This window comes from Homarus americanus, unplaced genomic scaffold, assembly GCF_018991925.1.
Source record: "Homarus americanus isolate GMGI-L3 unplaced genomic scaffold, GMGI_Hamer_2.0 scaffold48681, whole genome shotgun sequence".
NCBI classification, from domain to species: domain Eukaryota; kingdom Metazoa; phylum Arthropoda; class Malacostraca; order Decapoda; family Nephropidae; genus Homarus; species Homarus americanus.
Genome location: NW_024743462.1, coordinates 27,652 through 43,374, shown reverse-complemented (window position 1 = coordinate 43,374; position 15,723 = coordinate 27,652). Strand labels below are relative to the sequence as shown.

Here is a 15,723-nt window from a genome sequence, read left to right as displayed (position 1 = left end):
TGAATAACACCAAGAGAACTAAAATTTTATGGGTGAAATGGCACCATGGGGAGACTTCTCTTCCACCCCAATGCCTTCTCTTCTCCCTTCTCCTCCACCCCCATTCTAATTCCCATCATCATCATCATCACCAGGAACCTTCTACATACACACCTAAAAAGTAAGTGTACTTTTCTACCTTTTTTGTTGAATTTAGGCAATTTTTGGTGAGCTGGAACCAATTACCCAAAAACCCATTGAAACAATGGTTTCAGTTAACGAGTTTTTCGGTTAACGAGCAACCTGCTGGAACGAATTGTGCTCGTTAACCGAGGGACCACTGTAGTCAAATTCCTACAAACTGTGGTAAGTGATAGTGTGTTTTAGGCTTCACATATACTGTATATACCTGTACTGTACAAGATTCATATCACAGTAAAGAATGTTGCATTCTTTATAATCTACATCCATTATCACATACTTTTCAGTTTTTGAATGCATGCTTATGTACTTACAAAATTAAAAAATTTATAAAAATACCTGCACTACAGGTACACTACAGGTATTCTATATAACTGTAGTACTAATTACACATATTTTATTTAGTTCTTATATTAAAATACACATTATCAATTATAATTTTAAACATTGTTGTTATTTATAAATATAGTGTCTGAACTCTTTTATATATATATATATATATATATATATATATATATATATATATATATATATATATATATATATATATATATATATATATATATATATATATATATATATATATATATATATATATATATATATATATATATATATATAATAATAATAATAATAATAATAATAATAATAATAATAATGATGTTAATTACTCATAGTAAATAAATTTTGTAATAAAAAATGCAAAATTGAAAATAAAATTATAATAATAATAACTACTGTACACTGTAATAATAATGTGGGTTTAGCCCAAAAACATATTCAAGAAAAGGAGTAAATGAGAGAGAATAATAATGAAAGAGAAGTACAGTGAGTTCTGCTATAACGCGTGTTTTGATAACGCGAATTTGCTCTAACGCGATTTATGAATTAGGAACGATATTTGTATAACGCGAACGCTTGTTTGCTATAACGCGATTTTTGCTTACTATTTCTCCAATTTTGTGGTACAGTGGGGTATGCTATAACGAATCTAATTGGTTCTAGAACCTTGTTCGTTATAGCATTCGTTCGTTATAGGATTAATCCGTTCCAGGCCCCCAAATACAACCACTTAACACTGAAAAATATAATATAAAATTGTAAAAATTGTAAAAAAGTGCATAAATATGCATCTAAACCCCTGAAATAAAGAATATCATTAATATTTGTAATAATAAAACAATAAATTAGAAAAAAAAAAATTTAAATTATGTTCGTTGTAGGAGTTTCGTTCGTTATAGCATTCTCAATTTTATAGGTAAAACCGTTCGTTATAGGAATATTCGTAGTAGGATCCGTTCGTTATAGCATACCCCACTGTATTAACTGTGAATATAGTAAAGAAGAATATCAACAAGAAGCGTTCTGGTGATAGAATTCCCGGTGATGATCGTAAAAGAAAGGATATAACACTTGAAGAGAAGCTCGATTTTATCAACCTCAAAATCACCCTTCTCCCCCATCAAGTAAAGTGTTACATTTACTGTATGATTTCATTATTAGATATGAATGTAACATTTATTTAGACTGTGCTATCCTTTGTGTTAGGCTAACTACTAAATTTTTTCGATTTCGAGTAATCTGCACCTAACCCTATTTTCTCCATAAGCCCTGTTATTTCTATTACGCGATTTTCTATAACACGATATTTTACAAGAACACAATTATCGCGTTATAGCAGAACTACCTGTACAGGTATACATTGATAACAACAGAAAGGGCTAAAAGAACAAAGGGAACACTTAATACAGTTCATTCCCCTCCACTATAAGCACTACTGTATATACAGTATACATTACCTCATTATCTTGTAATTGCAACACATTGCACAGTATCAATTTGTTGCATATACAGTATAGTCTCCATTTACGCGGTCAATTGAACCCGTGGAGGTCCGCCTAAAACGAGAAACGCGTAAACGAAATAACAGAACATATGGGAATAATTGAAATAGAGACTGGGCTCACGGTTCTAAAATTATTTGTGGAGTGACGATCACCCTTCTTGAAAAAAGGACTCACATAAGCCATTTTCCAATCACTGGGGACCTTTTGCTTATCCAGGCATTAACGGAACGGGATCTTCAGGGACTCGGCAAGCTCATTGCTACAACTCTCTTAGCACTCTGGGATGTACTCTTTGACAATTTATTTCTTATATCCTCTTCTGAGTACACATCATTGTTATCGCCGCTGGCTTCAGCTACAGTGCTGGCGTGTGATGCCATTAAATCTTTCGACCTGTGACCTCGCCAGATGTAGAAGTGTTTACAGACAAGTCCTAGTTCTGCTGAGTGGACTGTCTTAGACTGGTGGCGGGGGCTGCCCTCCCCTCCATGAGACAGATCGCCCTCTCTAGTGATGCTGTGAAGACCAGCCTTCTTCTGTCCGAGAATTTGTGCTGGGACGATTTACGCAATACTGTTTTCTCTTGGAACACCATACTGATCTGCATTGACCCGCACTTGTAAGTACTGTACAGCCTAAGTGATGACATACCCCTCGGTACTGAAATATTGTTGACTAATTACGCCTACTCGTTTCTGCCTAACCTGGAGTAATAAGACAATGCAGAATGAAGCGAAGCTAAGATTAATAGAGTTATGAACTTTGTGTTATGTCAGTATGTTTAATAAATTGTAATTAAGATAAAATTGTGTGAGACTAACTAATTATGTATCAGATGGATCACCTTGTAATATTATGAACGCCTTCTCCTCTGCAGGTTTTGACCACATCAATAAATATTGAATGCGTCAAAAGACGGGTTTCAATCATTCCCTTCGACTTGCCCGGAACCTGAACGTCCTTAAAACTAAGGCGTTTATATCAATGATGACAAATGGCTTGAGATTTATGAGTGGAAGATGTTTTTTTTTTAATTTTTAGCAAACAGAAGAATTTATCCAAGAATTGACAGATTTGTTTGTCATAATGCTCTTGATGTGTCAGCAAGAGAAAGAGGCACTGGTGACAATTCATGACATTGGATTTGTTTGAGGTCAACATGATGACCAGCATCTTTTGAAATTAGTAAACGTTGAAAAAAGCATTATCTGCTTTCACACCTTTTCCTTTCAGTGTTTGATCTTTGCTTTGGTACATATGGTACATGTTTATGAGTGTTGGGCTCTTTGATTGCTTTAGCTTTTTATGAAATCCAACAGTCATTTTGATGAGGCGCAAATTAACGAAATGTTGCATCTTTTCTTTTCAGCGGGTATGTACTGTTAACAAGATTCAATGATATGTTGTGAAGCAATGTCTAAAGTGGCCAGGCAAACAATACTTGGATTTTCATGTCGAAAGATGCCAAACGGAGTGCTGGTGGTAGAGTGGTACCGCTCTTGCCTTCGCAAGCGAGATGTCACGGGTTCGATTCCCGGGCCAGTGGAAGTTGTTTGGACATACTTCCTAGCCCCCCTTAGTCTCTGTTCACCTAGCAGTAAAGTAGGTACCGGGTGTAAATCGAAAGTTGCGAATTCATATTCAGGGACAAGTTGTTGAAGCTTCCAATAACTTGATGACATAAAACCATTGACTCTTCAGGCTTCTATGCCCTTGACTCTTCAGGCTTCTATACCCTTAACTCATGAGACATAAAGGCAAGCATGAACTTAGCATGCTTCCCTGTTGGGCACTGTAAACGCTTCTGCGCTTCACCTTACACAAGGATGTAGGGGAGTGCCCCAAAAAAAAAAAAAAAAAAAAAAAAAAAAAAAAAAAAACCTGGTAGGATGGTCAATAATCTTCTGGACATCGTGCTTTTCACGTTGTATTCTTGATAGTCCCTTCTTTCATATTTGTTTGGAAATAGGCCTCATCTTCTGTGTATATATCACACATATCACCTGTTGCATTAACTAGTCCGCTGTGTTCACTGAAGGGAAGACACTATTGATCTCTTGCCCCTTCTGATCTTGTTATTCCAACTAGACAACCAGCAACTTTCCCTACTTTATTTACATGTTCTAAGGCTTATGCACACCAAATTTCATGAAGTTTGCTTATTTAGTTCAAGAGATATCAGATTTTATCGAACTCTGTCAAATACTTTTTGGGAGGCTATTTAGTTTTTGGTTTAAAAATCTAATAAGAGCTTAAATTAACTGTCATCCACCTGAAATGTGTCCAGTATATTAAATGCCTGACATGGATGACAGTTGCTTACACTCCGTCACCCCTAAAGTGCTTTCTAGAGGCTTCAAGGGCGGATCCGGGGAGGGTGGGGGGTTCCCTGGGGGTCTGGACCCCCTTTTCATCAGAAAATTCCAATACTTCTTCTTTAATGTAATATTGTACTTAAGCATTTTTCTTATTGTAAAAAGTAATTACTATTGACCTCAGAATATCTCCCAATGTCAGGTGCACATAGCTTCAAAACGGTCTCAAAATGCTCAAGATATTGGTCAGATTTAAAAAAAAAAAAAAAAAAATTATGTGAGGGTTTACAGCACCTCCCAAAAAAACAGTTAGGGGCTCGCTTTGCTCGCCATGTTCCCCAACCCAAAACTTCTTGGACCCCCCTCTTTTGATATTCCTGGATCTGCCCCTGGGCATTTTTTTCAGATTTTGTCTTTAGTCTAAAATATGAGAGAAAGCTTGACCTACTGAACCTAAGATAATATTCAAAGGCCCCTCAGTAAGTTTTCATTTAGAATCTAGATGTACTGTCACCCGTCCCGCTTGTCTGTGTATGCATTACGAATATGAAATTGACAACTGGACGAAATTTAAAGTTTTGTTCAAACTGGCCGAGAGATTTACAGTGCTGTGTTCTGTTTTCTTCCACCCTCTCCCATGTTTCTCGCAGGAAACCATGGATGCCTTCGCACCATCTATAACATCTCTGGGTGACTACCGAAAACACAGTCAATTCCTGGAAGCATGGCATTCGTGTTCATACTGTTCAGACAAGGAGCTTTCATTTTTGACCACAATCACATTATTCACAGCCCTTGTTTGTCTTTTGCAGTCACCCGGAAAATGATACAATGTTCAAACATTTCTGGCTTCTCTCAGCCATGGTGGGCTAGTAGACGATCACACTTGACCCCGACAAATTTTTGTATTCAGCAATCAGTGTTTGATAACAAGTGGCAAGATAAAAACAGGAGGTGGATCTGACTACTAGTGACGATCTTTCAGTGCTGTTGGTGAGGTTAGTTCTCGTTCCTGGTCTGTACACGAAGCAAAAACAGCAGTGCATGGGTTGTAGACAATGCTCTCAGTAAAGCTCGTATCCACAGCATGTATGGATCAAGGCCTGGTATGGTTAAGTAACTGTGAGATGACCCGGACTGGTGGGTGCTGTGTCCTCATCTCCCTCCTTATCCTCTCAGCATCAGCTGGTCTCTGATTTCACTTACTGTAAATGGGAATCTGGTGAAATGTAGGGTGCATTATTTGCTCAGTAATGACGCTGGAAGGGTGGCTCGTTGTGTTGCCATTCCTAAATGCGCAAATTATAAAACTACAGTAATGTACTGTAATAAAGTTGTCTATAACTCAACACACACAAACTACAGTATGTGTGTGTGTACAGAATGTGATTCTTCACCAATGTGTATGTGTCATTATGCATGTGTATAAATACTGTATGTGACTTCGTACGTCCTCAGTGCTCCGGCAAATGGAAACAGTTCCTGAAGGCAAGCTGGATGTTTCGCACGCTACTTTGCTCAGTAACCACCCACACGAGACACCCTCCTCATCGCAGAGGACCTCACTATTCCAAGGAATCTACAAGTGCAATTTGAGAAAGTCAACCAGGAACGAGATAGAGAAGATACAACTGATGGGAGGAGAATGAGTTATGAAGGCAACAAAGTGGAGGCTTCCTCCACGTCGTATACCAATTGTCAACAAGACCAATCCTCAGACATGAGCGGTACGCGCCACTGTATCCGTAAATTAAGACTAGATAACTTGCAGCTGCTTCTTGTTGAGTTGTGGATAAGATTTCCTCGACACTTCAGTCAATATCAAGATAAATTAAAATTGGGATTTTAATATCTATCTACTGTACAAAGATTTCCCCTTGCATTATAAGTGTCTCATGTTGTTGTTCTGGCATAATTTATAAGTACAACTAACATTCACTAGCGATAAACCAATCACAATTGACCCCACAAGTAGATGTTAGATATTGCCAAAAGTGGAATAAATTTTGAACTTAACTTTGGGTTAACAGCCTCAAGGACAACACCAATGTTATTCTCACTCAGGATAAAGATCATTATCTGCCCTTCACGTGTGTCTCTATGAGCTCACCGTGTCAATATGTACCTAACTGTCTTGATAACGAGCGATTAGATTCGAGAGACCAGTGAGAATAACATTTTCCCTTAAACCTAAAAAAAAATCTTACACTCGTCCATCTTCAGTATCTTTAAAATATTTTTGTATGTTAGAGGAAAGGCAGTCAGTCATACTGATTTTATGCTCAAATTTAGAAATGAATGTTTATGAGATATGTAAAGGAATGGATATAAAGGCTGGTTCGGACACTCACAGTGATGACACGACACTAGATGGTAGATAAAAATATGTAAATAAAAACGTTTACCTTTGCAGTGCACTTCGGATATGCTGTACATGTTAAGGTTGTTTAATCTGGTTAGGTTTAAATGAGATAAGGTGAATTCAGTTTAGTTTAGGTTAGGTTAGATTAAGTTATAGATTAGGTAAAGTAAAGTTAGGTTAAGGTAAGATGGTTAGGTAAAGTAAAGTTAGGTTAAGGTAAGATGGGTTAGGTTAAGTGAGGTTAGGTTAAGTTAAGCTAATATAGGTTCGGTCAGTTTAGGGTCAGTTAGGATAGATGGAGGTAAGTTGGGCTAGGTCAGGTTAAATTGGATTAAGGTACTTTAGGTTATGTTAAGTTAGTTTAGTTAAAGTTAGGCTAAGTTAAGGTAGTCTAGGTTAAGGAAGGTTAGGTTGGGTTAGATAACGTTAAGTCTATTTAGTTTGTGTTGGTAACGAGCCAATTTCTTCTTAGTTTGCTTTCTGATTAAAACTTAGTAGATACCAAGTGGTTAAGTCGGCAGAGAGGGCTGCCAGAGAGAAACAGAGAAACTAATATGATTTTTTGGTATGTGTGTTGTTGCAGAAGGAGGAGGAGGATGTTGGTGGTCATGCTGGTGGCAGGAGAGACATACGGTGGTGTTGTTGGGTTTCCTGGGGATCACGATAGTGTACATAACTCGCATCAACCTCTCCATCGCTATCGTGGCCATGGTCGGCTCTACGAACACCACCTCTAACCTCTCGAATACCTGCCCCGCCCCCAGCGACAATAGCAGTGATGTGGTTATGGTCAGTGTCTCAAGTGTGTGTGTGAGCTGGTGTAATGTTCCATCTGTATGACTAAGCTTGGGCTGTTTCCCGTCCTGTGTGTTCCAGCTGGTGTGTGTCCCATCTATGCGTCCTTAGCTTTGCATCCTAGCTGTGTGTCCTAGCTAAATGTGTCCTAAATGGTAGAGTTCACTTGGGTGTCTCCTTTTTGATGTAGTACTACGTGTGTGCCTAGCTGGTGTAGTGTCTCACCATTACGAGAAGCTGTCTTCCCCTGTGTCCATACCACGTTGGAAAGACCGCTACTCGTCCGATCAGCGAAGTTAAGTAACGTTGGGTCTGGTTAGTACTTGTATCGATTACCGCCCGACTCGCTCCAAAAAGTATCTTTACGGAGGGGTCTGATGAATTTCAAAATGAACACAGCGACTCCTGTTGTCTTAGAAGGGTTGTCAAAATATTTCGTCCATTGTATCATATTGTCTCACACAGAGTCCCAAAGATACTTTTTTGGGGTGAGTACACTAGATGCTGTTGGCGTTAGGACCCTACTGGAAATAAGCATCTCGTGGTTTTGTCAGCTACCCTAGTCGAAATTAACTAAATGTCACTTATTATTATAAGCTGTTGTAGTACCCCTCGTGTCCTCCAGTATGATTGACCCAGCACCACTCTCACCACCACCACAGGAAGGAGAATTCGATTGGAACGAACAGACTCAGGGGCTCATCCTGGGGGCCTTCTTTTACGGGTATATCCCCTCCAATTTTTTCGGGGGCCGCATGGTTGAGTACCTGGGTCCGCGCCTCATGTTCGGAACGGGCGTGGTGGGTCCGTCCGTCCTGACACTACTCTCCCCGTTGTGTGCCTCAGTGTCCTCCAGCCTCTTCGTCGCCCTCAGGGTAATGGAAGGACTCATACAGGTGAGAATCACAGGTAATGGAGGGCCTGATCTTTTCTTCGATGTGTGACCTGTGTAATCCATGATTGTTGTGATCTATGACCTGTGACTCATGACCTACAGAAATAGATACATGACCACCTGTGTGACTCATGCATGACATGTGTAACACAAGTGACCTGTCTTATGAGAGATTTGTTCGAATCTGTTGTGTGTGACGAAAACATGAATTCTCAGGGTTAGTTAAATTTAAAGTCTGATAGTCTTCGGAGTAGTTGTTGGTAGTTATTATCATTCCATTGTCTCCGCAACGTGTCCTATCTTCTTAATACATCCTACAGGAGTAATTATACCAGAAAAAAGTGTGCACGTTCATCTTGTATTTGATGGTACTGTATATCAGTTGGTAACCAATGCAAAGAGTAATAACATGGTGATGATGATATTGCCATCAACATCTGGGTGATGTTAACTACATCACTCTAACATTGTCAGTTGACCAAGAACTATATAAAGGAAGGTATTTGTGTATGATAGGTATGATTTACCTCTCGTGAGTATGTTTTACTAACCTGACTTATGAATGGGTAACTCCCAGCATGATATATATGATGCGTGAACTGATTGTTCCGTGACCTGTATGATCTACACCAACAGGGAGTGACCTTCCCGTCCATGCACTACATGATGTCTGCTTGGATTCCACCCAAGGAAAAGGCCAAGTTCTCCAGTATGATCTTCTGTGGTAAGCTAGCAGAGGAAAAGGGGTGTAGAAGACAAAGAGGAAGAAAGGGGGAGGGAGAAAGGAAGAAGAGAGGACAAGCAAGGAGAGAGTACTGTTACACACTTATATAGTCGAGAGATTAGTTGACTTGCGCTAATACTGTACTGTACTGTACTGTACTGTACTGTAGTCGAAGATGAGAGACCGTATGTAAGGACATATGTTAAGAGACTCACTTCAATTTCGATATTATTTAGAGCCATTATGAATCAGTTCGATACGTTTTCACATCTACTGAACTGAGAGATTATGTGACCATGTCTCGCAATGATATTTAATAACAAACAGAATCGTTACAAGCTGGTACAAATGATAGTTCAAGTTCAGATCCTTTGATATTTGAGATGATGTGTGTGTGTGTGTTTATCTGTCAGGTATGCAGGTGGGTACGGTGCTGGCTAACGCCGTGGGTGGTTGGCTGTGCAGCACCAACTTCCTTGGAGGGTGGCCGTCGGCGTTCTACCTGCCTGGCATTATCGGTGTGATCTGGGGGATCCCTTGGTTCCTTCTAGCCCGCGACCGACCTGAGTACCACCCAAGGATCTCTCAGAAAGAGCTTACCTACATCCTCACTCACCGAAGCTTTGTCACAGGAAGAAAGGTATAAATAATTAAGTTACTCGGACGGCTAGCTGGTCGTCAAATCATTGATCTGCTCCCCTCCCTTCTATGCTAGTATTTCTTTAACCCCCCTCTGCTTTTCTATCCCGCAGACAGTCACCATCCCCTGGAGATCGTTGGGGAATTCAGTACCGTTCTGGACTCTGATGGTGACGTGTTTCGGCTATTCCTTTGGTTTCAACACACTCCTCACTGAGCTTCCCACCTACCTCAGTAATATGATGCATTTCGACATGGGCAGCGTCAGTATTTACAGTTATTTTCTGCGTACTTTGATTTATATTCTTATGTGGAGTTGAGGAACTAATGTATACAATAATTGGGGCATTCGGGAGTATGGAAAGCCCTGAATGATAAATTATTAGGTGAAAATACTTCCAATTAAAAAAAGTTAGGCTTTATTCTCGGAAATTAAATTCCTTGGACATTGCTATTGTTCATCTTCATTGAAATTTAGATAACAGTCTACTTGAGCTGAGCTGCATGGCGGTCCGTGGGTGACTGTTTATTTCTGGCAGCAGATGAATTGAAACAATCCGTCCTAACCTAATTACAGTACGTGATGTAACCAAAACAATAACCTTAAGATCATTAGTGTAGCTTGGTTAGGTTCAGGTTGGTTGGCTCGTGTCTCCCATCTAGTGTAAACAAACCATGGTGTTCATCGTCTCCCAACTCTCCATATATAAATTTAATTAAGAAATTAAAAGCACTGAACAAATCGAGGAAATTAATTTATTTGTTCATAGGGCGGAAAAATTATATTTAAAAGGGAATTTTCCCAATCAGGCGTTGGTTCTACTTAAATTTCCTTCTATTTATTCCAAAACTTTGCATATTTTTGTTGAAGTTTCTTTTTATAGGAAACAATTTTTTTCTTTTTTTTTTCTTTTTTTACGACTCAATATGCTGGGGGAACCTCTTTATAAAATGAGATTTGGTAAACATAAGAATGAGAGCTTTCCACTTAGGTGTTGTCCAGGGATGTCTGCCTAAAAGTAACAGTAAACGAGGGACATCTCACACTTTTATACGGTTTCCTATTTATGTCCCCGCCCCACTGTAGTATGGAGGGAAGAGACATACATTGCTATCCCTCTTTAACCGTCCGTACCTACAACTGTTTCCGTCCAGCAAATAAAATATTTAAAACTAAATTTGCCGTGCAGCTTCCTATCACGAATGTCGTGATCTATAGTTTAATAATATTTTGCTTCTTCCGTCTTTGTTTACAGGTTACGGCATTTGTTTGATTGAAATTCTAACAGAAGTAAACATAGCCTTCGTGGATTGTTCCTTTTTTTAATCAGTTGAGCAGTGTTGTTTGACACTTACTTTGCAGTTAGTAATTAAACTCGTGGATACCCAGACACATCCTTCTGGTCACTACTTACATAGATCTCGCACATGTAACATTAGTTGTAACAAGGAAAGGTGACTGGTGTTTCTTACTAACCAATCAGACAGAGTAAATTGCCAAATGAAACTAACTTCTTCCCATATAAAGATGAAATAATAAAGATAGCATATTGTACCTATTTTTTCCCTGCTACAGAGTGGTTTGATGGCAGCGCTGCCCTATCTGGTCCAGACGGTGGTGTCAGTGGCGTGGGGGATCGGGGCGGGCTTCCTCACCACCCATAACAAAGTCACCATCAACATCCTCAGGAAAGTCTCTACCGGGTTTGGTAAGTCAAATAAAAACCTCCGTGTCTCCCTCCTACCCCCCGTACAACTGTAATGTGCAGAGTTATCGGAGGAGATAGCAGCCTGGAAGACTTCCTAGTGAAGGAGGAGGAGCTACTTGGCGCTCATCCTTCCTGGTAAAATATTCATTGTTATAAATCACCACAAACAGAGCCACTGTATTTCTTAAGAGCAAACGACACGAATCATCCTATCTTGACCTATCCTAACACCATTAGATATGGCTGGTTTGTGTCACATGGGAGCCACCAGGAATTAGATTAGGTAGTAACGTCCTCCAGCGACCTGGTTTAAAACAGCTTGCTTGACCTTATGTACACCAAATGCACGACTTTATGTACACCAATTGCATGACCTTATGTACACTAATTGCATTACCTAATGTACACCAATTGCATAACCTTATGTACACCAATCGCATGACCTTATATACACTAATTGCATTACCTAATGTGCACCAATTACATAACCTTATGTACACCAATTGCATGACCTTATGTGCACCCAACCCTGATCATGGAGAATGCACTTCATCGTTAATAATGAGTTGCCCTTCCAGCCTTGTACGGGTCCGGATTAGCTCTCTTGGCCATGACACTGGTGGGGTGCGACTCCACACTGGCCTTGGTGTTCATGAGCTTGGGTTTAGGTGCCCAGGGAGCCATCAACAGCGGGTCGGTAATCTCGGAGCAGGATATCGCACCTAACTTAGCGGGAACACTAAAGGGCATCACGAATTCCCTGGGTTCAGTGACGGGTATCCTGGCTCCCTTGATCACTGGTGCCATCATCAACAATAATGTGAGTTGTTTTGTTTAGTGTTTTTCATATCTAATTCAGCTGCTCAAGATACGACCAAAATAGTAGAATAGTTAATTTTAATGGTTTTTGCCCACTTTTCTATACCCATTATGTCAACTCTGAAAATGTCATATGTTCCCAAAATGTTTACTGTCAGTTAATGATGCCCTAGCCTAACGTAACGTAACCTAGCTTAACGTAACCAAACCTAATGGGGAGGAGACACAATGGGATGTTACCACGTTGGAACCTCTGTGGAAATATATTGTCTTGTCTCACACACACACAAACACACACACACACACACACACACACACACACACTACTACTACTACTACTACTTTGATGTCACTCGGCCGAGAATCGAGTATGACGTGCATCCAGCTTTGATACCAGGGCCGGATTAAGCTTAATAGGGGCCTGAGGCACAGATCAACTTGGGACCCCTTACCCTCAATATATATATATATATATATATATATATATATATATATATATATATATATATATATATATATATATATATATATATATATAAAACAAGAACAAAATATACCCAAATTTATCAATGATTTCATCAATATTAAGCTTCTGCAAAATAGCACATTTAATGTTCATAAGAGACAGAAAATTGAGACTTTGCTAGGACATCGTTGAACGAAGTTCATGTTTTATACGCTTCAACTTCGAGAATGTTTGGATTTGGGGGCCCCTTAGAGTCGGGGGGCCTGAGGCCAGTGCCTCAAGTGCCTCATGGTTAATCCGGCACTGTTTGATACAATGTTATGATGTATTAAGGATATCACCTAGGTTGACGAGTTCTGAGGTGACTAAAGAGGCCGATACGGGACCGGCAGGGTCGATCATAGAAGTTGCAGATGTGGGGTACATCTAGTGTTGGAGGGGCGGCGGCAGCGTCTTTCCGGTGTGGAGTAATCGTCTCCCAGGTGAGGGGGTCGATTTGGCACTTTTTCAGGTTTGTCTTAAGACTATCCTTACACCTTTTCAGTTGCCCGCCAGCGTTATGTTTACTATTCGTTATGTGACTGTGAAGTAGCTGCTTTGGCAGTCTACTGTCGTCCATGCAGGTAACATGGCCAGTCCAGCGTAGTTGTTCAGGGATAATGGTAGCCTCGATGATCCTACAGTTGGTGTAAGCAAGACTACAGTCATTTGTTCTCTTGTCTTCTCAGCAAACTGGAAGGATGGAACGTAGACTACGTTGGTGAAAGTTTTCAAGTGCCTTGATGTGCGTCGTGTGTGAGACCCATGTCTCGCTGCCATATAGTAGGGTGGGGAGGACCACTGCTCGATATACGTAACTTTGTAGATAATTTCAGCTCCCTACAGCAGAAGACACGGTTTCGGAGTCTGCCAAAGGCTTGAGATGCACTTCGGATCCGATACTGAATCTCTTCATCAATATCCACGGTGGTGGACAGGTGGGAGCCGAGATACCGAAAATGGGTAACAAAAGTGAGGGTAGTACCATTAAGCTGGATGGATGGTAGTGTGGCTGAACCGGGGCAGGCTGAAAGAGAATCGGAGTCTTGCGTACATTCACCTCAAGGCCAAAGTGGGCATACGCATCTGGGTAGGTGTTCAGGATCTCCTCTAGGTCGCGTTCAGTGTAAGCAACAAGGGTGAGGTCGTCTGCATACTGAAGCTCAGAAATGGAAGCTGCCCCCCCACATAGACACACAAACACACACACCACAGATACGACGGGACAATTAGCCAGAGGAATTACAAGCGGTCCTGAGAAGACATACCGTGTTCGAGATTACTGTGAGGAGTAATGTTGAGGCTTGCGGTCCACCATTACACGCCTTTCAAGCTGTACTATTCAAGGATATTAAATAATCTTGAAATTTAACTTAGGAACATTAATTAACCTTTAAAATTAACCCAGGTATTAATTAACCTTAAAATGAACTTAAAATACTACTTAACATTTAAAATTAACTTAGGGACATTGTTTAAAATTCAAAATAAACTTAGGTACCTAAACCGTCTTATTCAGCTTTATAAACTAAGACTAAATTATCACCCTGTACCTTCACCCCAGCAAACTTTAACCGCTTGGAGGAGCGTCTTCATCATAAGCGCAGTGATCAACTTTATCTGCTGCACCGTCTTTATGATATTTGGCACCAATAAAGTACAACCTTGGAATGAACCCGATAAAACCAAGGTACGTATATTGTTCCTGACAGTTTCTTAATGATACGTTCATATTTCTTTCCATTTAGGGTATTATACCTACTGTATGACAAGTGGCATGCAGTATTTAGAGTTCGTATAGAAGATTCCAATCGTATAAATTATAGATATTTGAAAGGAGAGGTTACAGATATCTATAATCTATGGAGCGTTGGGTTTTATTGCGTACCAAACAATCTCTCTCTGTATTAGCTTCCAATGTATATCGTTGTTGTCAGGAGCTTTTACTTGCTGCTTAGTGAGAATTATAGATAAGAGGTAAAAATAAACACACAGGAAAACGATAATGAACAAGGATTGAAATCCAAGGAACAATAGATAACAAAAGGATTCGAAGGTAGGGAGTTTAATCCCTCTTGCAGAAAGGAAAAAGGTGGGGTATATTAGGCAGTTTGTATTTAAGAAGTGTAGATATTTTACTCCGTGGACTAATTCAATGTCATTAAGGGTTGCACCGTGCTCAAGAAGTTAATATACGAGAAATTTGCCTCACACTATTCGAACACTGAACTCAAGACTAGTAGTAATAGGTGGAGGATCAGCAGGGAGAACAACTCTGTGTCGACGAGTCATCCACATGTGAGACTATGACATAATATTCCCCAACATCTTAACCACCTATCTTATTTTTCTGACTTCATAACTATTAAACAATCTGATTTGATAAAGTCCAAGACAATCATAATTATTAATGTGTAATCTGAGCTTCATTTTACTTTTCGTTCAGATTCCAAAATATTCTAGTGAGAAGAATGAAGGAAATGGTCTGAGGATATAATTCGTGAGATGGTGATTTTGCCTTGTTGGGTCCCCTGGTCCATATGAGCGAGCTGACCTGAGGGCCACAACATACAATGGCGGCCATTTTGAGGCTCATATCCTTCACTCACACAGCGACAGACCCCCGTGAAAGAACTTGTAGTGGAATTCTCCCCTACAAACGCTGTTTGTCGCTGCCTAGCCGACCCCACCAATTCCCCAGTGTATGCCTCCTGGTCTAGGTCAACCAGCGCCGCCATACATCACGGAGCGGGGGTCAACTGCTAAGCCACGCCTACCCCCGCTATTTAAGACCTGACCTCGTGGTGATCTGCCTCTTTCTACCTACAGCCGCAGCCAGCAACACCTCCTCCTCCTCCGCCGCTGCCTGGCGGCCCTCGCTCCTCCGCCGCTGCCTGGCGGCCCTCGCTCCTCCGCCTGCCTGGCGGCCCTCG

At 40.4% G+C, this 15,723-nt stretch overlaps 1 protein-coding gene across 1 annotated transcript; it reads left to right on the top strand.

Moving 5' to 3' along the window:
* Nucleotides 1-5,270: 5,270 nt before the first annotated feature.
* On the top strand, nt 5,271-15,501 carry LOC121877170 (putative inorganic phosphate cotransporter). The gene is made up of 11 exons (XM_042382789.1): nt 5,271-5,340; nt 5,801-6,069; nt 7,288-7,493; nt 8,162-8,395; nt 9,031-9,118; nt 9,532-9,758; nt 9,871-10,020; nt 11,334-11,466; nt 12,045-12,286; nt 14,355-14,480; nt 15,237-15,501. Exons 2-11 carry the CDS (start codon nt 5,988-5,990, stop codon nt 15,285-15,287), a joined length of 1,539 nt encoding a protein of 512 aa, XP_042238723.1. The 5' UTR covers nt 5,271-5,340; nt 5,801-5,987; the 3' UTR covers nt 15,288-15,501.
* The last annotated feature ends 222 nt before the right edge of the window (nt 15,502-15,723 follow it).